The following is a 25299-nucleotide window of genomic DNA, read 5'->3' as shown; positions in this document are numbered from 1 at the left end:
TACAGTAATACAATACTACAGTACTACAATACTACAGTAATACAGTACTACAGTAATACAATACTACAGTACTACAATACTACAGTAATACAATATTACAGTAATACAATACTACAGTAATACAATACTACAGTACTACAATACTACAGTAATACAGTACTACAGTAATACAATACTACAGTACTACAATACTACAGTAATACAGTACTACAGTAATACAATATTACAGTACTACAGTACTACAGTAATACAATACTACAGTACTACAATACTACAGTACTACAGTATTACAGTGCTACAATACTGCAGTAATACAATACTACAGTAATACAATACTACAGTACTACAGTACTACAGTAATACAATACTACAGTACTACAGTATTACAGTACTACAATACTACAGTAATACAATACTACAGTAATACAATACTACAGTACTACAGTACTACAGTAATACAATACTACAGTACTACAGTATTACAGTACTACAATACTACAGTAATACAATACTACAGTACTACAATACTACAGTAATACAGTACTACAGTAATACAATATTACAGTACTACAGTACTACAGTAATACAATACTACAGTAATACAGTACTACAGTAATACAATATTACAGTAATACAATACTACAGTAATACAATACTACAGTACTACAATACTACAGTAATACAGTACTACAGTAATACAATACTACAGTACTACAATACTACAGTAATACAATACTACGGTAATACAGTACTACAGTAATACAATATTACAGTAATACAATACTACAGTAATACAATACTACAGTACTACAATACTACAGTAATACAGTACTACAGTAATACAATACTACAGTACTACAATACTACAGTAATACAGTACTACAGTAATACAATATTACAGTACTACAGTACTACAGTAATACAATACTACAGTACTACAATACTACAGTACTACAATACTACAGTAATACAATACTACAGTAATACAGTACTACAGTATTACAGTACTACAATACTACAGTAATACAATACTACAGTACTAGTAGTTTCTCGGCTCATTTTTCTGTTTTGATTGTATTATTTTTGTTTAGAAAGATGGTTTCTGCATCTTCTGCTGAATTTTCTGTCTGAACTGGTTAGTTTGTCCGTTTTGACACCCAGAGAGAGTTCAGATGCAGTGCAGCTCCTGCAGCTCCTGCAGCTCCTGCAGCTCCTGCAGCTCCTGCACCTCCTGCAGGTCCTGCAGGTCTTGCACATCCTGCAGGTCCTGGAGCTCCTGCACCTCCTGCAGCTCCTGCTGCTCCTGCACCTCCTGCAACTCCTGCAGCTCCTGCACCTCCTGCAGCTCCTGCAGCTCCTGCACCTCCTGCAGGTCCTGCAGGTCTTGCACATCCTGCAGGTCCTGGAGCTCCTGCACCTCCTGCAGCTCCTGCAGCTCCTGCAGGTCCTGCAGGTCCTGCACCTCCTGCACCTCCTGCAGCTCCTGCAGCTCTCCTTCAGTCAGTTAAACACAATTTTAGAATCAGACCAAATTTCTGTCTGATCAGTTTGAGGTCGCAACGTCTGATTAATCACCTGATCGATCAATGATCTTGATAGATGATCGGCTGGATGTCAGATCAGATGATCAGATGATCAGATTTCCAACATGGCCGCTGTTTTCGTCTGTTTTCTTGCGTCTCTGAAGCCTGGAATGAAGTTGTGAATGTTTATAGACGTCCTTACAGACAGTTGATTTATTTGTTTCTGTTTGTCTGAACACAACAAAACTAGTTTTTCATGTTTGGTGTAGAGTTCAGTCTCCTGCTGCCTGCTGATCATTTAACATGATCAGGCACAAAGCATCTGTTAGCATCTGTTAGCGTCTGTTAGCATCTGTTAGCATCTGTTAGCGTCTGTTAGCATCTGTTAGCGTCTGTTAGCATCTAAACCTGCTGAAGACATTTTTTCATTTTGTTGTAAAACACGAAAAATGTCTTTAAAGCGACTCTGAACTTGATTAGAAATGTGGTGATTTGCTGCAGACATCAACTTTATTCAAAGCGTCTCTGCAGAGCAAATTAAAGTCGCAGCTTCTGTTTGTGGAGATTCAAAGTGTGAGAATGAAACACGACATACAAGATTCATAAAACACACAGCTCAGATTCAGAAGTGAATGTATCATTGTGTGTGTGTGTGTGTGTGTGTGTGTGTGTGTGTGAAGCTGGTCTGTGATTGGACAGGATGTCGAGTTCAGTTACCCACAAACAGATTCTTTCATTTCTGATCCAGGAAACGAAAAAAAGGGAAGCGAGAGTTTCTGCTTGTAGGAAGTGAAGCTGTTAGAGATCTGAACACACACACACACACACACACACACACACACACACGCACACACACACACACACACGCACACACACACAGTCTGTGGAAACATTCAGCACTTATCATTGACAGTTTAATTAGATTCACACTCATGGTGGGGAGGGGTTTGAAGTGGGACTGTGTGTGTGTGTGTGTGTGTGTGTGTGTGTGTGTGTGTGTGTGTGTGAGAACAGTCCTGTCTTTGTGTCTCTGCTCTGGGTTTCTGTGGAGGGAGGAGGAGGCTGAGCAGAGGTCAGAGGTCAGCAGAGGGAAGAGTCATAACTCACCCCCGACTCCCCCGGAGACTTCAGATGCTTCACAGCTCGACACACTAAAGATCTTCAACAAGTTTAATATAAAAACTATAAATGACATATTTGTAAGTTAGAGGGGACGTACAGTTTGATGAAGAATGTGTCGCCTTTAAATTATCTGTAAAATTGTCCGTTTGTTTTGTTCTTTCGTGACTCACCTGAGCGCTAAAGGAGGTGACGCTAACGCTAACGCTAACGCTAACCTCTCAAGCAACAAACTTTACACGCTGCTCACAACCTCCTCTAGACTTCTGGGTAAAAATAATAATTGAATCTGTCTTGATTTACAAATAATTCCCCTAAAAAGACAACAGAAGTGATCATCAATCAAAGACGCAGTAACAAACAGAAGGGTTACAAATAATCATTATATTCATTATTAATTAATTAATTGATTTGTTGTTCAGTCTATAAAATGGTGAAACGTTGATCAATGTTTCCTCAAATATTCAGTTTACTGTCACAGAGACTAAAGAAACCAGAAAATATTCACATTTAAGAAGCTGGAATCAGAGAATTTGGACATTTTTTTCTTAAAAAAATCACTCAAAACAATTAATCAATTATCAAAATAGTTGGCAACTAATTGATTAATGGACTAATCGTTGCAGCTGTAGCAGACTGAGCTGTCTGTAGTGAAGCTGCTGTGACACTCTGATCTGCTTCCATCCAAAACTCTGAGTCTAAAAAGGTTGCAGAGTCTCCTGCAGTTTGAGTGTTTAGGTCAATAAAGCTCATCAATGTATGCTGAAGCTTTTACAGTAAAACCAGCAAAGAGGCTAAAATGGCGTCATGTGACCTCCGTAGTTTTAACCTGAAGGTGTGAGTGTGTTTTATCTCTCAGGCAGGTAAACAGAGACTCTCATAGTCAGAAAGATGAAAACGATCACAGTCTTGATAAAAGTCGACAGGACTGATGATAATAATCAGGTTACATTTTAAAGCAAAGCGTCTGTTTAGTTTCAAACATCTTTAACAGAAACCTGCAGCTTCTTCTTCTCTGCCTCTGCGGCAACAGTCTCTTCTTTCTTCTCTGAACCAAAGTTACACAACATGGCTGGAAAAGTCATTTAATCTTTGAGAAGCTTTTCTCAGCGACTCCTCAGGTTTAGTTTGGAGCCGTTTCATGTTGGAGCGAATCAGAGAAACAGAGTGAAGGTCGAGTCTGTGCTGCAGCGTCCGGAGTCCTGACTGATGTTAAAGCTGCTGGAACGTTTCCATCGGGTAGCTCGACCCCGCCGGCTGAATTACTGCGACCTCGCTCTGTTTGTTTTGTCAGAAATCCACGGCGGCCATCTTTGTTTATGTGGAGAACAAACGGGAGTCAAGTTTCCATCTGGTTTGATAATCAGTCCAGCGTGTGTGCCAACACACACACACACACACACACACACACACACACACACACACACACACACACTCGCAGTAGCTGATCTCCATCTGTTTACATTTTACTGCCGCGGTGATACGCGGCTGCAGGAGCTCTGGGAGTTTTTCCTTCTTCTGTCTCCAGACGTTACATTTTCTTTTATTAAAGCAGCTGCTGCTGACAGAGATGCAGAGACCTGGACTCAAGTCAGACTGAAACTTAAATTCTCACTTTCACTGTTAGGAAATATAAACTATAATAATACAGCAGCGTTTGTGCAGATTTTCACATTTTTAAAACCGTTTCTGGACACATTTGTGGAAACAGTTTGCTCAGAGGCATCAGAGTGAAGAGACTGTTGAACTCCTGCACTTACAGTTTAGTTTCTGATCGGTTCCCTGCAGCAGATCAATACTGAGTCCACATGTTCAAACTCTTCAACAGCAACAATTCAGGATCAAACTGTGACACATTTGCATAGTTTTCACACAGAAAGCATTCAGTGACTACAGCCTTCAAATGTCCTCAATACTTTTCTCACTTCAAACACAATCAAGCAACAAAACATTTGACATGTTTACATCCTCACTTCCAAACTCTTCAGTTTATGTTCAAACACTAACATGTATTTATACTGAAATACATCTATATTCAACCAAAACACAAGACCAAAGCTTCCTGCTGCGTTTCTATGACTCGTTCCTGTAGATACACTGTAGTACGTTCTATAGAGAGCTACACATCTGACTGTATTTACACTATATACACATTTATACACTATCAACCATTAAACTACATAAACACAATATACACATTTATACACTATCAACCATTAAACTACATAAACACAATATACACATTTATACACTATCAACTATTAAACTACATAAACACAATACAACAGTGATGTAATAAAGATCCTCATGTGCTGCCTGCTGTTGTGTTTTTATCTCAGTGTGTCTGATTGACACACGAGTTGTAAAGTTCAACATGTGACTCTGTTGAACCGAGCAGAGAACCAATCAGAAACAACCTCTAAATCATGCTGATGTCAAACTGCTGAGGTGACAGATTTTTCTGCACCCGACACACGAGCGTGAAAACCTGCGTGAACAGAAGAAGAACCAAACTCCGACGTAAATGACCTCATATTGCTTTCAGTAAACCTTCAACTGATTTATGAACATCAGCAGTTAAAGATGGCAGCTGTTTCATGGCCTCCTGGGGGCTGGAGGGTCCGGTGTTGGGGGGTTTGGTGTAGGAGGGTCTGGTGTTGAGGGGTCCAGTGTTGGGGGGTTTGGTGTAGGAGGGTCTGGTGTTGGGGGGTCCGGTGTTGGGGGGTCCAGTGAGGGGTCTGGTGTTGGGGGGTTTGGTGTTGGAGGGTCTGGTGTTGGAGGGTCTGGTGTTGGGGGGTCCAGTGTTGGAGGGTCTGGTGTTGGGGGGTTTGGTGTTGGAGGGTCTGGTGTTGGGGGGTCCAGTGTTGGAGGGTCTGGTGTTGGGGGGTTTGGTGTTGGAGGGTCTGGTGTTGGAGGGTCTGGTGTTGGGGGGTCCAGTGTTGGAGGGTTTGGTGTTGGGGGGTTTGGTGTTGGAGGGTCTGGTGTTGGGGGGTCCAGTGTTGGAGGGTCTGGTGTTGGGGGGTTTGGTGTTGGAGGGTCTGGTGTTGGAGGGTCTGGTGTTGGGGGGTTTGGTGTTGGAGGGTCTGGTGTTGGAGGGTGGTAGGGGGTCTGGTGTTGGAGGGTCTGGTGTTGGGGGGTCCAGTGTTGGAGGGTCTGGTGTTGGGGGGTTTGGTGTTGGAGGGTCTGGTGTTGGAGGGTCTGGTGTTGGGGGGTTTGGTGTTGGAGGGTCTGGTGTTGGAGGGTGGTAGGGGGTCTGGTGTTGGAGGGTCTGGTGTTGGGGGGTCCAGTGTTGGAGGGTCTGGTGTTGGGGGGTTTGGTGTTGGAGGGTCTGGTGTTGGAGGGTCTGGTGTTGGGGGGTTTGGTGTTGGAGGGTCTGGTGTTGGAGGGTGGTAGGGGGTCTGGTGTTGGAGGGTCTGGTGTTGGGGGGTCCAGTGTTGGGGGGTCCAGTGTTGGAGGGTCTGGTGTTGGGGGGTCTGGTGTTGGAGGGTCTGGTGTTGGGGGGTCCAGTGTTGGAGGGTCTGGTGTTGGGGGGTCTGGTGTTGGAGGGTCTGGTGTTGGGGGGTCCAGTGTTGGAGGGTCTGGTGTTGGGGGGTTTGGTGTTGGAGGGTCTGGTGTTGGAGGGTGGTAGGGGGTCTGGTGTTGGAGGGTCTGGTGTTGGGGGGTCCGGTGTTGGAGGGTCCGGTGTTGGAGGGTCTGGTGTTGGAGGGTCTGGTCTTGGGGGATCCAGTGGGGGGGGGTCCGGTGTTGGAGGGTCCGGTGTTGGGGGGTTTGGTGTTGGAGGGTCCGGTGTTGGGGGGTTTGGTGTTGGAGGGTCCGGTGGTGGGGGGTCTGGTGTTGGGGGATTTGGTGTTGGAGGGTCTGGTGTTGAGGGATCCAGTGGTGGAGGGTTTGGTGTTGGGGGGTCCAGTGTTGGGGATCTGGTGTTGGGGGGTCCAGTGGTGGGGGGTCTGGTGTTGGAGGGTCTGGTGTTGGGGGGTTTGGTGTTGGAGGGTTTGGTGGTGGGGGGTCTGGTGTTGGGGGGTCCAGTGTTGGGGATCTGGTGTTGGGGGATCCAGAGGTGGGGGGTCTGGTGGTGGGGCAGCGCCACACAGCTTTCCTCTACAGGTTTTGTTGTTTTGTTTGTGTACCAGAACATCTACAATATTTCTGCAACTAACGATTATTTTCATTATTGATTAATCTGACTGTTTGTTTAGTTGTTTGATCTATAAAATGTCAGAAAATAGTAAAAACTGTTGATCAGTGTTTCCCAAAGACGACGTTTACTGTCATAGAGACGAAAGAAACCAGAAAATATTCACATTTAAGAAGCTGGAATCATTTTCTTCTTAAAAAAACGACTCAAAAAGATGAATCAATTATCAAAAGAGTCGGCGATGAATTTAATAGTTGGCAACTAAAAGACTAATTGTTGCAGCGTTCGGCTCATCAGAGATCCTCCAAACATCCCAGCGAGTTTCCTCATGTTCATCCATAAAGGACTGACAGAGTCCTGCCTGTATAATACCTGATAAAGTCCAAAGTACAACAAAAAAGACATAAAAAACATTCAAAACCATCCAGATTTGGATTTAGATTTAATATTTATCTTAATAAAAGCACATATATGTATATATGTGTGTATGATTCAGTTTCTTTTAGTTGTATTTAAAGATTAAAGCTGAAACTTGTGATGTAGTGACAGACGTTTTATAAAGTAAGTTTATAAAGTGTTTCCTGCTTCGTTTTCCACAAAGTGCTTCATGTTCCTGTTTCCTCCCAAAGAAAACATCTGAATATGATGCAAGCAATGGAAACACTCACACATGACTGAGAATTCATATCTGGAACACAGCAAAAACTAACAATTATTGTCATTATCGATAATTTTCTCAATTAATCATTTGGTCAATAAAACATCAGAAAAGATGACGTCATCATTTTGTCCAACCAGCAGTCAAATATAAACAAAATATTTGATTTACAGTCATTTATGACCAAGAGAAGCAACAAATTCTCACAGTTGAGAGACTTGAACCAGTAAATATTGTTTGAAAAATGACTTTAAAGCTTCACTAAAGTCAGACGAAGCTGAGCTGAAGCTGCAGAGTCTCTGACTGTTAAACACATCAGATTCATTCATCATAAAACTGGACAGATTCATTCTTTTACTGTAAAAATTGAATATTTTTACATGTAGCACATGAATAAGGAACGGCTGTTTTAGCTCAAAGTTTGTGTGACGAGCTTCTGAGTTTATTATTAATGATGATGAAAGTTATGTTTTGATGTTTTCTGATCACTGTCGACTCTTAGAAAACCCTAAAACATCCCATCACATCCTTCCGTATAAATATATATGTGTAAATATACATACAGACAGGTGACACATCAAAGGAAAAACCAACATGCAGTGTGTCAGTAAGGTGTTGGACCATCAGAACATCTTCAGAGCTCCTTGTTATTGATCCTACAGTCTCTGAACTCTTCATCATCGTCAGCTGGGTTGAGATCTGATGACTGTGAAGGTCCTAACATATGATTCACATCATTTAATACTCATCAAACCATCCTGGAAGAGACCACTCCCATCAGGATAGACATGTTTCATCATAGGATTAAAGCTGATCACTCACAAATACTTTTTGTATTGATTAGCAGTGACCCTTCCCCAAACCATGCCAGCATAAAAGAGCCCCCAGACCCCCTCACTGTAGGGGTCCAGCATCCAGACCTGGACCAGGTTTTCCTTTAATCTGTCACCCATGTGTATATATACATATAGACAGACGGTTATTTATCCTGAGGATAATTCACGTATCATAGCAACAACATACAACCAGCAGATCATAAACATGTAATACAGCAACATAAAGAGAAACTAAATAAAACTAAATTGAGTTGCAGTGACTCAAAGTGACGCTGTTAGTACAAAACTTTATAATAGTACAGTATAAATAATTAAAATTCAAATGATAAAATAAAAAACTGAGGATATTTACTTGTGGCTAAGTCGTCCAGTCACCTGACGTTTATTTTGTAGCAAGCAGGAAGTGTTTTTCCTGGCGGTGGGTGTGCGTCCCCCGTCGGTCAGTCAGGCGTCTGACTGCAGATTCTTCTTCTCTCGGAGGAAATGAGCTTTATGAGCCCACACGGCTCAGCCACATTTATTATGGAAATCTCAACAGGAAGTGCTCAACCTCCACGCTTCATTACAGAACACATGTGAGTCAAACGCTTTCCAGGCGGGAATCAAACCCGAGACCCTCCGAGAGAAAAACACTCCTCAAAATCTGTTTATTTCTGCAGCAAAGTCTGAACACGTTTAACATCAACTCAGCAGCAGCGCAACAAGTACTGAGATACTCTGCTGCAGTAAAAGTACTCGTAGTTAAAGTATTGCAGTAAAAGTACATAAGTATTATGAGCTTGATGTAGTTAAAGTATTGCAGTAAAAGTACATAAGTATTATGAGCTTGATGTAGTTAAAGTATTGCAGTAAAAGTACATAAGTATTATGAGCTTGATGTAGTTAAAGTATTGCAGTAAAAGTACATAAGTATTATGAGCTTGATGTAGTTAAAGTATTGCAGTAAAAGTACATAAGTATTATGAGCTTGATGTAGTGAAAGTATTGCAGTAAAAGTAGTGGTTTGGTCCCTCTGACTGATATATTATTATATATGACATCATTAGATTATTAATAGTGAAGCATCAGTGTTAGAGCAGCATGTTACTGTTGTAGCTGCTGGAGGTGGAGCTAGTTTACACTACTTTATATACAGTTAGCTAGTTTAGTCCAGTGGTTCCCAACCTAGGGGTCGGGCCCCTCCAAAGGGTCAGCAGATAAATCTGAGGGGTGGTGAGATGATTAATGGGAGAGGAAAGAAGAAAAAACAAAGTTCTGATACACAAATCTGTTTTCAGTTTTTTGGACTTTTTCTCTAATCTTTGATTTTTGCTGAAATATTGGATCATTTGAACATTTATTGAAATGAAAGCATGTGAGAAGTTTAGAGGGAAAAATCACTATTTGGTGGAGCTGTTAACAACTCATAGACATGTGAAATGTGACCCCGACTACACACTGCTTTTTGTAAGACGTCAAAAGCCAAAAAGGTTGGAAACCACTGGTTTCATCTTTAACAATGTGTTGTATTTTAAAAGCTTGTTATATTATCCATTGTGTCAAATCTTCATCTGAAAAGTAACTAAAGCTGTCAAATAAATGTAGTGGAGTAGAAAGTACAATATTTCCCTCTGAAATGTAGAAAGTAGCATCACATGGAAGTACTTGAGTAAATGTACTTAGTTACTTTCCACCTCTGGCAAAAAGCACCATATCTCCTTGTTAGTTTACTACAACAGAGGATTTTGTTTCTCCAAACGTCCGTCTGACCACTAGAGGTCACTGTGACTCTCAGCTTTGTCCTCCAGATAATCAGAACAATATTTATTTCAGGTAAACTGGTTTATTATGGGAAGCTCGTTGTTTATGTTCTCATGGAAACGAGTCTGAACCTGAAGAATTTCTCATGTTATGTTCATTATTATTATTTTACACGTGGAAACAGTAACTTGAACTAAATAACTTTATTAGCATCATTATACACAGACAGGAATTTATGTGTCTCCTGCAGCAGAAACGTTACAGAGAAGTTTACGAGCTTCTGACGGGGAAAACTGAGAGTTTATGGTTTTTTAACCTGAGGCTCAAATCTTGTTGGAGTGAAAGACACGTTAGTGAAGAAGAGGAGGAGGAGGAGGAAGAGGAGGAGGAGGTAGACTGAGGCTGTCCAGGTAGAGCAGGCGAGACAGAAAAACACAAAGTGGAAGACATGAAGCTTTCAGAGGATGAAGGACAGGAAGTTTGATAGGAGAGGAGGAAAGAGGACGGAGAGTTTCCTGATGTGTCTTCATGAGGTTGTTTAAACTGGATTTCAAGTGAACAGCCGAGACACGTCGCCGTTCATGCACGTGTCCATCATGTGTCTCCAAGGTGTCCAGCTGCCCTCTTGTGTTGAGATTTCGTTATGATTACGTTACATCCGCTAGAAGGTCAAAGGGCCCAGTCGTTACGTCAGTCTGTTCTGAGAAGATCTAACCTACACGTACGAACTGTCCCAACTGTTGAGAGGACAAAGTCATTTGGTGTTGGCGCGCTGTCACCAAAACAACCACCACGTCCTCGTCAGGGACGCATCAGGACGCGTCAGGACACATCAGGACACATTGCATTTACACTACAAAAGATATGTGGTTAAATGTGTCCCAGACCAACTCGGGAAGTGGTTTGAGTGACACTCGTGTCCACTTCACTTCAAGTGTAAACAGGGTTCATGTGTCCCGATGTGTCTTCATGTGTCCTGATGTGTCTTTATGTGTCCTGATGTGTCCTGATGTGTCTTCATGTGTCCTGATGTGTCCTGATGTGTCTTCATGTGTCCTGATGTGTCTTCATGTGTCCTGATGAGTCTTCATATGTCCTGATGTGTCTTCATATGTCCTGATGTGTCCTGATGTGTCTTCATGTGTCCTGATGTGTCTTCATATGTCCTGATGTGTCTTCATGTGTCCTGATGTGTCTTCATGTGTCCTGATGTGTCTTCATATGTCCTGATGTGTCTTCATGTGTCCTGATGTGTCTTCATGTGTCCTGATGTGTCCTGATGTGTCTTCATGTGTCCTGATGTGTCTTCATGTGTCTCTGCTGCAGGGTGATCACCTATGAGTGCTGTCCTGGTTATGAGAAGATTCCTGGAGAGAAGGGCTGTCCTGCAGGTATGACCTCTGACCTCTGACCTCTAACCTCTAACCTCTGACCCGCCACTAAATGAAAAAGAGTTCATGTCAATACTGAGATAAAAGCAGACAAACACACTGAAATCTCTTATTGTAACAAAAGACAGAAAAGTTTATCAGCAGCCTGCAGGGATTCACTGATGCTCTGCTGTTTGTTTGCTAATCAGACGTTGTTCATTTATAAAAACCTAAATGTTTAGTTTTCAGTTATATATAAGCATTTATTTAATGCACATTTGTTTTTCCAACTACTTCCTCATGACTCATGTAAATCTCATCTGCTCTTCAGAGGATTTCCAGCAGAATTTTCCAACGAAACAGACACAGATTATGTCGTTAGTAAATCCAGCAGAACATATGATCAGAGTCTGTTAATGTTTCTGCAACATTAAATAAGAGGAAACAAACTGCGACTCCAGCTGCTGCGTCTGTTTAATAAACACTGAACAGCGCAGTAGTGATGTATTTAAAAAAATATAAGTTTAACGAAATGAACAAAAGAACAGGCGGTGAGTTTTTGTCTCCAACTTTCAGTTTATTATTCATTTAATAGTCACTTCAAAATGATTCATCTTGTGTTTGATGCAGAATGCGTCACAGCTGAAGACAACATTCATTCATAAATAATAATTTGCTTAAAAATACCTAAAGACACAGAGATTCAGTGATGAACTCAGCTGTTAGAGCTAAAGCTCGTCATCAACATCACGTTTGAAGATGCAGCAAAGTCACATAAACTGGTTTTTCATTTCGTCACGGACGTATGAAGGACAACATGTGTGTTTTTCCCCTGAACTTTAATCAAAAATGGCAGACAGGCTGTTTGGTCTCCAGCGGACAGATCTACTGCTAATTGTTGCAGACAGTTTCTCAAACAGCAGAAAAGCGACTATTCAAATCACAAACGTTTTGTTGATTTTGACATTTCTAATGCAGAAAAGTTAAAAGTGAAATATTGCAGAGATTTCTTGAATTTGTGTTTATTACTGTGATTGATCTGATCTATACATTTTCTCACGAGATCAAACTAAAAGTCGTCATATAAAAGCTGCTGTGACCGAACTCTGACCTCTACATGCAGTGATGTCACTGTTGCATTGTGGGTGTTCTGCTCTGACAGTTTGTTGATGACTCCGGTTCCTTTTAGCTGCAGCTGGCAGAGTATTTGTTGAGTTTGAGTGTGTTTGTCTCTGTGTGTGTTTACATTCGACTCATCATTCTGTTGTCCTGATTTTACATATTGTCATCTTGCTATTTTGGTCTATAAACACCACGTCTGTTTCCTGCCTGTCCGTCCTCTGTTGCTCCTCCTGAAGGGTTTGTGGGGAGATTGTTCAGAGGATGATGTATGTTGTACAGATTGTAAAACCCCTTCAGGCGAGGTTGTGATTTGTGATGTTGTTCTATATAAATTAAACTTGACCTGTGTGGTTGCAGCGCTTCCTCTGGTGAACATCTACAACACGCTGGGTGTAGTCGGCGCCACCACCACACAGATGTACTCTGACCGCGCCAAACTGAGGGAGGAGATCGAAGGTCCGGGCAGCTTCACCTTCTTCGCCCCGAGCAACGAGGCCTGGGCCGCCCTGCCAACAGTCAGTACAACAACATCAATCAGTCCTACTGACAAGTACAGTTGTGGAAAGTAACTAAGTACATTTACTCAAAACTGTACTTAAATACAGTTTTGAGGTACTTGTACTTTACTTGAGTATTTGAGTGATTTTTCCCCCTAAACTTCTCACATACTTTCATTTCAATAAATGTTCAAATGATCCAATATTTCAGCAAAAATCAAAGATTAGAGAAAAAGTCCAGAAACTGAAAACAGATTTGTGTATCAGAACTTTGTTTTTTCTTCTTTCCTCTCCCATTAATCATCTCACCACCCCTCAGATTTATCTGCTGACCCTTTGGAGGGGCCCGACCCCTAGGTTGGGAACCACTGGACTAAACTAGCTAACTGTATATAAAGTAGTGTAAACTAGCTCCACCTCCAGCAGCTACAACAGTAACATGCTGCTCTAACACTGATGCTTCACTATTAATAATCTAATGATGTCATATATAATAATATATCAGTCAGAGGGACCAAACCACTACTTTTACTGCAATACTTTAACTACATCAAGCTCATAATACTTATGTACTTTTACTGCAATACTTTAACTACATCAAGCTCATAATACTTATGTACTTTTACTGCAATACTTTAACTACATCAAGCTCATAATACTTATGTACTTTTACTGCAATACTTTAACTACATCAAGCTCATAATACTTATGTACTTTTACTGCAATACTTTAACTACATCAAGCTCATAATACTTATGTACTTTTACTGCAATACTTTAACTACATCAACTACATCATGAAAATAGTCCCCATAAAATGCACCATTTCCTCCTGTGTATTTGTTACTGAGCCTTTTTTACACATGAAAACAGTATTTGTGAGCTGTTTGTTCTGAGTCTGTTGGGTGCTTGAATATCTGCTTGAGGGTCTAGTTTAAAAATAAAAACTTCTAAAGATCCTCGTTTGTTGACAAGAAGAAAAATATAGAATTACATCTGACTGATCTTTAATTAATTGAAAACGCAGACAGCTTGTGTGTATGTTCAGGATTTTATTGAATGTTTTTGGCAGGCCATACTGTAAATATCTTACATAAGACCCTAGCAACCTCCTAGCAACCAGCATCCTACCAATAAAAAACACCAACAACAACCACAAGAAACACCACAATAACATCCTTCCAACTCATTTTTTAAACCTTTATTTAAACCTCTTAAGCTTCCCAGTACAACCAGTCTGATGTGTAAACCAACAAACAGCTTGGAGTCCAACACCTTACTCAAGGTTGGGAGGGACAAGAGCCGCTATTTTTTAACTTTCCAGTCACATTTCTAACCTTCAGGTCACCACTGGCCCTTAGCAACAACTTAGAGACCACCTAGTAGTACCATCAACAGTACAACTGCTGCTACTGCCAAACAACACACACAATCCACCGAAACTACCTATTAACAGCATCACCCACCCGAACACCAGCTGGAACCATCACCAATGCAGATGAATGACAGCAGTGATGTATAATGATACGCTGATTCTGTGCTGCCGTCACGCTGCAGGAGATCCTGGACGCCCTGGTGAGCAACGTGAACATCGAGCTGCTGAACGCTCTTCATTACCACATGGTGAACCGCCGGCTGACCTCCGAGGAGCTCAAACACGGCTCCTCCTTCGCCTCCATGTACCAGGACTTCCACGTCCACATCCACCACTACACCAACGGGGTCAGTATTGCATCACACACACTGTGACATGTGACTTACACTCTGTAGATCAGGAGAACTACAAGTCTTAGAGGTCCACTTACCAAATTTCCACCGTCTCAAAGGTCCATTAAAGCTGCATTATGTGATGAGAGCTCTGTATATGAACATTATTTCTGTATTAGTAAGAGACATGACTTCTTTGTTGTGTAACCAAGTCCTTAAACTTGAGCATAAAAAGTGATGTGAAAGTGGAGACACTGGTGTAAATGATCCCTACAGGATTTCTGAGTTTTTTTGTGATTACTGCAGCAGCTTTTCTCAAAAATTGCGATACAGTTTGCCATGTTTATGTCTCTTTTTGCAGTAAATTTTTGCAGGAATTTGGAAAAATTACCAGCAAAGGAAAATAATGTGATTTTTTTTTAAAAACTCGTACCAATGAAGAGTCATATGTAATGACTTCCTTGGATAAAAAGCATCCTGAATATCACAGAAACAACTATATTTCAGTGTTAATGTTTAATGTGTTTTCTGAACATGAGAACCATGAGGACTCAAAGTTCTGTAAAAAAGAAAATACTTTAGTTCCATTTATATCCTTGCTGAATGCGATGACGTCAGTTACCACAACAACAAACGCCACAGTTGGTCCAAATCACAAACGTCTGTTGATTTCATGTGGAAAAGTTGCTGTAATTTAGCAGAACTGCAAGATCTTGAAAATATTGCAGATTTTAATTGAATTAGTGTTAATTATTGCGATGGCAGAATCCCGGAGGGATTGATCAGTGAGTTCTTGATATGACGACTTCAGCTGGTTCAGTTTAGTGGTTCTTCATGTTTTTTGGATAGTTTTGTTCAGAACAGGCGTGTTTGATGTCGCAGTGATGCAGTTTGGCTGCTGTTTCATTGCAAATCAAACACAATGGTCTTTTACTCTCTGCAGGCAAAATTAACATGATTCTTCTCCAGTTTTTGTTCCTCATCTTGACTAAAGTGTTATTTAGATCCTGTATCTGGAGCTTATTGAGTTTATTTGCTGTAGAGTTTAGTTTCACATCTTAAATATGTGAAGTGAAGCTGCAGCTCTGACAGTTGTTTGTGTACATTGGTCAGATTTGTAGAATAACAGATTTCTGATCGCCTCCTCAGATTGTGACGGTGAACTGTGCTCGTCTGATCAAACCCGACCAACACGCCACCAACGGCATCGTGCACGTGGTCGACCGTGTCATCACCGCCATCACCAACAACGTGCACACGCTCATCGACGTCGACGAGGACCTGGAGACCCTTCGTGTAAGTACATCTGTCAATATATCAATATATCGATCAGTACTCCTGCAGGCGGCACATTAACATAGTTGGAAATATGGACAACGCTAATTGTGATTGGTCCAAAGTTGTGCTAATTTGAAAAATGTCTTTCTGCTCTTAAAGAGACAGTTGAGGTTATTGAGTCGTTATTATTAGATTAGATAATTAGATAAGAAATGTTTATTGTTATAACACAAAACATTCTTGTTATTTCATGAAATCAACATATCTCATTAAAACAAACGTTTCTCCTTATAATTGATAAATTGGTTTGTTGTTACAACAACACCCTGCCTCAAGAGACAATACTGTAGCGTACATCGTCTATGAAAAGTGAAAATGCTGGTTAACGTGGTTTGATTACATAAAATATCTTGTTACAACATAAAAAGCAACTTGTTATAACAAGAAACGGACTTCCTGTTGTGTGTTTCAGACCGCCATCGCCGCTGCTGGTCTGACCAGTATTTTGGAGAACGAGGGTCAGTACACCATCTTCGCTCCCACCAACGAGGCCTTCGAGAAGATCCCTCCGGAGACCCTGAACAGGATCCTGGGAGACCCCGTAGCTCTGAAAGGTGACCAGCAGGAGGCGCTCTGACTCTCAGCTGCTGTACATCAGACTGGAGACTGAAAGCTGTTCGATCACATTTATGACTGACAGTCGGCTGATGAACTTGACTTTGATGTTGTCCACATGTTTACCTGTCTGCCCCCCCCCCCCCCCCCCCCCCAGACCTGCTGAACTACCACATCCTGAAGAACATGCAGTGTGCGGAGTCCATCGTGTCGGGGACGCCGATGGAGACGCTGCAGGGCACCGTGCTGGAGGTCGGCTGTGACGGAGACCAGTTGACTCTGAACGGGAAGGCCATCATCACCAAGAAGGACCGACTGGGAACCAACGGAGTCATCCACTACATCAACGAACTGCTCATCCCCGACTCAGGTACTAATACTACCAATACTACCAATACTACAATACTACTAATACTACTGATACAACCAATACCCCGAATACTACCGATACTACCAATACTACAATACTACCAATACTACCAATACTACAATACTACCAATACTACCAATACTACAATACTACCAATACTACCAATACTACAATACTACCAATACTACCAATACTACAATACTACTAATACTACTGATACGACCAATACCCCTAATACTACAATACTACCAATACTACTAATACTACCAATACTACCGATACTGCCAATACTACAATACTACCAATACTACCAATACTACTGATACTACCAATACTACAATACTACCAATACTACCAATACTACAATACTACCAATACTACCAATACTACAATACTACCAATACTACTAATACTACCAATACTACCGATACTGCCAATACTACCAATACTGCCAATACTACCAATACTACTGATACTACCAATACCCCTAATACTACCAATACTGGGAGTACTACCAGTACTGTGTTTAATACTGAGAGAACCACTTCCAAAAAACAGTACAATACATCCAACTAAACCAAAATAAACAAAGTCATCCACTACATCAACAAACTGCTCATCCCCGACTCAGGTACTAATATTACCAATACCACCAATACTACAATACTACTAACACTACTGATACAACCAATACCCCTAATACTACCAATACTACCAATACTACAATACTACCAATAGTACAATACTACTAATACTACTGATACAACCAATACCCCTAATACTACCGATACTACCAATACTACTAATACTACCAATACTACCAATACCACTAATACTACCAATACTACCAATACCCCTAATACTACCAATACTACCAATACCCCTAATACTACCAATACTACCAATACTACCAATACTACTAATACTACTAATCCTACTGAGCCAAATCCTACCTGAGCGTCAGTACTAATACCAAAGTACTTTTTTAAATATCTTTCTATGAGAAATTGAAAATGTTTCTGTCCTTTATTTCATTCACAGAAATGAATTTGTTGATAAAATAATTTAAACTGATTTAAATCGGTAACCAGTCACCATCAGACCACAGAAGAAGAAGATCAGTCTGTTCTCTACTGCTTATTTTCATAATTGATTCATTTATCAATTATTTTCTCCATTCATTGATTAGTTGTTTGGTCCATAAAATGTCCAACTCAGAGATATTCAGTTTACTGTCACAGAGACTAAAGAAACCAGAAAATATTCACATTTAAGAAGCTGAATCAGAGAATTAGGATATTGTTTCTTACAAACTGACACAAAATGATTTATCGATTATCAAAATAGTTGGAGATTGATTTTCTGTCGATCGACTGATAGATTAATCATTGCAGCTCTAGTTTGATTCTCCGTCCAACTGACAGAATAAATAAATAAATCGACAGTACAGAACTTGGTATCAGTATACTACTGATACTGCATCAAATACTCAGAGTACGACTGTCCACTGTTACCACCCAGCAGTAACAGTACTAACAGCAGTAGTTACTGGTTGTAAAAACTTACTTATACTCTTTAACTTGCAGCCAAAACTCTCCTGGAGCTCGCCGAAGGTTCATCCGTTGCCACGGCAACCAGGCTGTTCATTGAGGCCGGTCTGAGCTCTCACCTGAGGGGCTCCGAGGCGCTGACCTTGCTTGCTCCTCTGGACGACGGCTTCAAAGGTAAAACTCTCTCTCTACGTTCCTTAAACTCTCAGCGTCTCAACCTTTTTACCTCCAGGACGCAGGTCAGGTCTGGGCATGAGCAGTAGCAGACTGCTGTCATGTGATCCGTCTGTTTCTCTAACAGGCAGTCTGACGATGACGCCCGACATGAGGAAGCTGATGACCAATCACATCCTGAAGGAGCAGCTGTCCTCTAAGGCTCTGTATCACGGTCAGGAGCTGGAGACTCTCGGAGGCCTCAAGCTGCGAGTCTTCGTCTACAGAAACGTAAGAACGAGTTTCTTTGACTTGTTGACTCCTGACTGGATCTGCAGCGGCACAAGAAACGTTTACAGATATTTCTTCTTCTTCAGGTGTTTTTGGACAATATGTCTGTAGTCAGTTTAGCTTTGAGCTCTTAAAAAACACTTAAAAACACCAAAGGTCTGAATTTACAGATAAAAGCTGAGTTTGGTGTGACTGTCAGGTGTCGACAGCGACGCTGATGATGGAAACTAACAAACCTTTTTAGTTCATTACAAGTCACTCTCATCATTAGACAGAATGAAATGACCAGATGATGGCGCTAGAGGAAGAGTCAGAGGATCAGAGTTATTACAGTTCATCCTGAGGGGAACGTGAATGTGTGAAACTAAGTAGATGTTGACATATGACCTGCTGATGGCGCTACAGAGAGGGATTCATCCTATGAGGAAGATGAACATCTGTTAACAATCTTGTTATTATGGTTGTTGAGATCAGAGCTGCAGCGATCAGTCCATTATTACCAATATTGTGACAATCAATTAATCAGTTTAAGTCGTTTTTTAAGAAAAAGTCCTGTAAACTGAAGATCTTTGTGTTGTTGACTGTTGGTTGTTTATTTGTGCGGCACATTCCAACAGCAAGACAATTCAAAGAGCTTTACATAAAACATAAAACACATCATAAAAAGACACATTTAAATAGAATTTAAGATATGAATAAAAAGCCTGAAATGTGATCTAATAAAAGTCAAACAGAGACGTGATTCAGTGTTGATGTGAGAGAACTGAGAGTTGCAGCAGTTTGTTCACATATAAAAACTGGTTTAGTTTGGACTCTGAGGACATTTCACAACATTAGAGGTTACATCTTTCAGAACAAAGTGACATTTTAACGACCAAACGACTGATCAAACAATCAAAGATGAAAATAATCATTAGCAGCCCTCGCTGGGACGTCTATGGAGCGACTACATGTTGTTTTTGGCCGGTGGTCTTGCAGAGGAAACAACATGTGTCTGCTGTCCTCTGAGCGATCGGACTCTATCAGGATGTGAGGAAATTTGGCTCGTTGGCGCGTCTCAGTGTGGTTGTTGTTGTGTTTGTTGTTGTTCGATGTCAGCTGATGTCAGAACAGGAAGCCGCCTAAATGATCTCCTGATGTTCTCTATTTGCAGGAGAAGTAGTGACATTTTCATTTCTGTAATGAGACACAGTGGTTTTCATGTTCCTGGATCTTATTATCGACTGTAACTTTAAAATCCTTCCTCTGCACTGACCTCAGACTTTTTCCAGATCATAGAAGAAGCTGCTCTTTGTGTGTGTTTGGTTTTGAACGTGGTCTCTGCGTGTCAGCTGTGACGACGATCAGAGCGGCAGATTGGACGTCGTCTTGCTGAATATGCTGCTGAGTGTGTGTGTGTGTGTATGACTGTGTCGTCTGTTGCCAGGAGGATCATCTGTCTCCCGGTGGCCGTTAATCATCTTCGGTGATGATGTCATGAGGTCACTGAGTTTCCGTCTCTGCGTCTCGTTAATGACAAACAAACGAACAGGTCTGACGGTCGCAGAGCCGAGAGACAAGAATCAGTTTATATTTCAAACATCAAACCGTTTTTTTAAATCATTTTTCAAACGGTGGTTCGACTGCAAAAAACTGCTGCCTCATTACTGCGACCGCATGTGGTGATGACATCATCCAGAGCATCCTGTGGTGATGTGAGTCATCAAATAAAAGCTTTGCATGTCCAGGATGACGTGGGACCCCCCACCGATCGGAACAAGAACCTCACAGCTACGTACACAAACCATCATTCAACATTACTTTCAGCTTTTAAACAGAATTTCCAGAAAAATCCTCAAAGTAAAATGTTCTGAATGTTTGTTTCCATCCTGCTGCTGTTGTGTGAATATCAGCAGATAAACCGTCGCAGAAGAAGAAGAAACAACGAGATGACGTCATTAAAACAGTCAAAGCTCAAACGATGGAAAATGACGTTTCTGTTAGTTTCATGTATTGATGTGAGGAAGGTTACAGCCTCCTCATCATCGCTCCACACAGATCTGATGTTTTCAGCTCTTCAGTGACGTTTAAGTCACATGACTCATGACGTCATCATTTACTCATTCAGTCTGTTAAACCTTAGACAGGAAACTCTTTTTAAACACGTTTAGAGATTTTTCTTGAATTTTTCAGAATTTTCCACAAACTGAAGATGTGAATAAAAACAAATGGAAACATATTAAAGCTTTACACTTTCTCTTTTTTTTAAATGTTTTTGGGGCATTTTTAAGCCTTTATTGGACAGTTGAGAGATGACAGGAAACGAGGGGAGAGACGGACGAGAGGAAACGACTCACAACTCAGATCTGCTGCTGGAATCCAACTGCAGACGACTACCAGGACACATAACCGAACTTTAAACACATCGTTACCATTTCTGACAAATTATCAGCTGAAATATGCATCAGTACTGGTCAATTTGACATAAATGTGTGAGGAGCTGCTGGTTTTTGTGTGTTTTCTGTATTCAGAAACTCAGGAGTCTCCATTAGCTTCAGCTCTGCGACACGCGGAGCTCAACTTCTTACTGAAGAACCAGTTCATATGACCAGCTTCACCAGTCAGACTCCATTTGAAAACATCACTGTGATGGACATGATTATTATTAATATTAACTCACCTGCCAGAAATCAATGAATCTATTGGTTCATGAAATGTTACAAAACCATGAAAAATGTCTGAGCTGACGTCTTCAAACCGTCCAAAAATATTCAATATTCAGTCCACATGCTGCAGGTCTCTGACTCGTGGGTGGCTCGCTCACATTTCTGCTCAGTAATGAACTCTGCAGACCGCAAGAAGTTTCCTGCTTCCCACAACTGCTAAATCTTTCCAGACACTGTGTGTGTGTGTGTGTGTGTGTGTGTGTGTGTGTGTGTGTGTGTGTGTGTGACAGAGACAGACTGAAACATTCAAGACAAACTTCATATAAAAAAAACATCTTTTCTTAATTTTCTTTGTCTGATTTCTGCTTCACCTCCTTCATGACCTCATCACCTCTCCATCACCGGTCGAGGCGTGTTATGAAGAACAGAGACAGACGTGATTTTAGCGTCTTCGATGAGTTTTTGGTCACATCTTAAAGAACAGAAACTTAACATACTGTTGTACCTGACCAATCAGAGCTCAGCATATTTCACCACCTGTGTGATGTACACAGGTGAGAGGTCACCAGCGACATCATTCCTCTTTCTCTTCTCTCTCTCTTTATTGTCATCTGGAAAGCATTCATACACCCTGATTACACTCGGTTTTAAAATGCATCTCAGCGATCTGAACACAAGCGAACAGCTGAGACTTTTCGCCGTTTACACCTGTGTCCATCATGCATCTGTGTTCAGAAGGTCAACGGGCTTCGCACACAGTTATTACGTCAGTCTGTCGCCAGGTTTGTTTCACACTGGCTGCTAAGAAAACAAGAATGTTTCAAGAACTAATCTACATGTACGGACTGTTCCAACTGTCTCTGTAGAACCTGTGCATTGAGAACGCCTGCATCGCTGCCCACGATAAGACGGGACGCTTCGCCACCATGTTCACGGTGGACAAAGTCCTCACCCCCCCGATGGGAACCGTCATGGACATCCTGAAGGCCGACGACCGCTTCAGGTGAGATTTTATACTCAACTAAACCACAAGCACATCATGTCATGTCCCTCCTAACCTCCCATAAACACCAGTACTCTGAGGTAAACTGTTGTAAACTGTGGTAAACTGTTGTAAACTGTTGTTAACTGTGGTAAACTGTGGCAAACTGTGGTAAACTGTTGTAAACTGTGGTAAACTGTAGTAAACTGTTGTAAACTGTGGTAAACTGTTGTAAACTGTGGTAAACTCAAAGTGTTGCCACATGACAGATATAAACATGCCGGTCAGGATCAGTCAGATTTTTCTGTCTGCTTCAGTTGTTCGGGAATGTTTTGGTCTGAGATATAATGTCAATCAGTCAGAATAAAAACATCTTCAGCTGCTGAATCTGTGACGTTTAACGCAGTCAGACTCTTCCGTCTGTGAGCTTTCTCAGGATCGTTAGCATCTCTCAGCGGCTAATAAAGCTCCCAGCTGTTGAATCATTTTTCTGTTTAATCGTCTTTCACTGACTGTCTCTCTTCTCTTCTTTCTATTCGTAATCTTCTTTAATTCGTTAGAGCAGCAGAGTTTATAAAACTAAACCACAACATTCAACTCGTCCGTCCTCTCCAGAATGTTTCACATGTTTACGTGTTCATATCGACATGTTAGTCACTCTGAACTATCCTGTAATTTCACTTCATTTAATCAAATATTTGAATCAGTGAACAGATCAGAGATGTGAGCAGCCATTCAGAGGTCTGCAGGCTATGTTTAGCTTAGCACAAAGACTGCTAAGCTAGCAGTTTCCCCTTGCTTTGTGCTAAGCTAAGCTAGCAGTTTCTACCTATTTCCAATCTTTGTGCTAAACTAGGCTAGCTGTTTCCATCTGTTTCCAGTCTGTAAACTAAACTAGGCTAGCTGTTTCCACCTGTTTCCAGTCTGTAAACTAAGCTAGGCTAGCTGTTTCCACCTGTTTCCCGTCTGTAAGCTAAGCTAGGCTAGCTGTTTCCCGTCTGTAAGCTAAGCTAGGCTAGCTGTTTCCAGTCTGTAAGCTAAGCTAGGCTAGCTGTTTCCAGTCTGTAAGCTAAGCTAGGCTAGCAGTTTCCACTTGTTTCCCGTCTGTAAACTAAGCTAGGCTAGCAGTATGTTAGCACATGGACTCACACTGTAGACTTGATGCTCTGAGCAGCCTGCAGGTTCCCACCCCTCCATCTGATCAAGGTGTAAGAAACAAACCCACCTCCTCCTCTTTTCAGTCTCCTGGTCGGTGCGATCCAGACGGCAGGTATGACGGAGCTGTTGAACCAGCAGGGGACGCTGACCTTCTTCGCTCCCACCAACGACGCCTTCAACGCGCTGCCGCGTGCCGAACTCAACAGACTGATGCGTGAGTACAAAACAAATAAATTATAAAATATTATACATATGACATAAATTATAAAATAATATTATGAAATAAATTATGAGGAACCAATCAAACGCGGCCCGTTTTTGGTTTTTGCTGATTCGTTTTATCGTTATTCCTTTTTGGATTGAATATCCAGCAGGTCTGCGGACATTCAGCCGATTCGTTTTTGCGTTTGAAACCAAACGGAAGTCACGTGATCTATTCCTTTTTTGTTTCCCAACGAAAATCCAGAAAACCAAACTAAAATGACCGTGCGATTTTGGTTTAGAAATCAAGTATTTTTGTCAGTTTTGTACGATAGCGGAAGCGGCTACATTAGCCTACCCATGATCCTCAGCGACCGTTGCTATGGTGAAGACGCCAGCGACGGCCGCGCGTGTGTGTAAACGGGATGAAGACGGGGTTATAAAACTGAACTTTACATTTCACATCCCTCATTTCAGCCCTACACTCATCAAACTGGACTTTAGATTGTGCATTTTATTCAACCTCCGCTGTTACATGATGTAATTATATATTAATTATTTATGTTTAATTTATTCTCTTGTCACCTTCATATATTTCATACACTTCGTTTCTTTGTCCATAGCACACATTATTTTCTTTACAGTTCAGTGTTCAGTAAAGTACGCTGATCCCGATCATAACCAACAATCTGCAGTATTACATAATGTTATACTGACTATATGTCACTGGCGTCTTCACCATAGCAACGGTCGCTGAGGATCATGGGTAGGCTAATGTAGCCGCTTGATTTATAAACCAAAATCACACGGTCTTTTGAATTTGGTTTTATGGATTTTTGTTGGGAAACATAAAAGGAATAGATCACATGATTTAGTTATTAGTATTTTGTTGTTAAGTTTGGAGTTTCTTTATTTCTGATGGAAACTTATTTTTGTGACTGAGATCGTCGGTTTAATAAAAGCCTTAAATGTTAAATATTTAGAGGTACTGCACACTGAGCTGTAAACTAAACGATATGACTGGAGTGTGATGAAACACATCAATATATATAAAAATAAAAATATATAACAATAAGCATTTCATTGGCTGAAAATGTCTCAACACGTCATCTACTGTTTTAAATCAGCTCTGCACCAACAAGGCTAATGCTACACAGCAGGGCTACGACTACGCACTGACAACCAACTGTCCAATCACAGCTTGGGGGCGGGGCTTAACAGTGCACATGTTTTTATTTTTATTATGACAGTAAATACATAAAAAGGAAATACAAATAATAAATGTATCTCACCTCATTTCTTTATTTTTATTTATTAGGTATTTTAAGTCTTCCATATCGATCGTCTGTA

General features: G+C 41.1%; 1 protein-coding gene across 1 annotated transcript in view; it reads left to right on the top strand.

Moving 5' to 3' along the window:
• The window catches only part of tgfbi (transforming growth factor, beta-induced), a 36388-nt gene that overhangs the window by 7330 nt on the left and 3759 nt on the right, over positions 1-25299 (top strand). Inside the window, exons 3-12 of the mRNA XM_044363183.1 lie at positions 11338-11402; positions 12861-13018; positions 14557-14721; positions 15856-16002; positions 16457-16598; positions 16757-16969; positions 18556-18693; positions 18821-18963; positions 22475-22611; positions 23832-23962. Coding sequence (XP_044219118.1) covers positions 11338-11402; positions 12861-13018; positions 14557-14721; positions 15856-16002; positions 16457-16598; positions 16757-16969; positions 18556-18693; positions 18821-18963; positions 22475-22611; positions 23832-23962 — 1439 coding nt within the window. The remainder of the gene's footprint in view (positions 1-11337; positions 11403-12860; positions 13019-14556; positions 14722-15855; positions 16003-16456; positions 16599-16756; positions 16970-18555; positions 18694-18820; positions 18964-22474; positions 22612-23831; positions 23963-25299) is intronic.

Source organism: Thunnus albacares, chromosome 10 (genome assembly GCF_914725855.1).
Source record: "Thunnus albacares chromosome 10, fThuAlb1.1, whole genome shotgun sequence".
NCBI classification, from domain to species: Eukaryota; Metazoa; Chordata; class Actinopteri; order Scombriformes; family Scombridae; genus Thunnus; species Thunnus albacares.
Note: the sequence above shows the minus strand (reverse complement) of the source record. Positions and strands in the feature narration are given on the sequence as shown.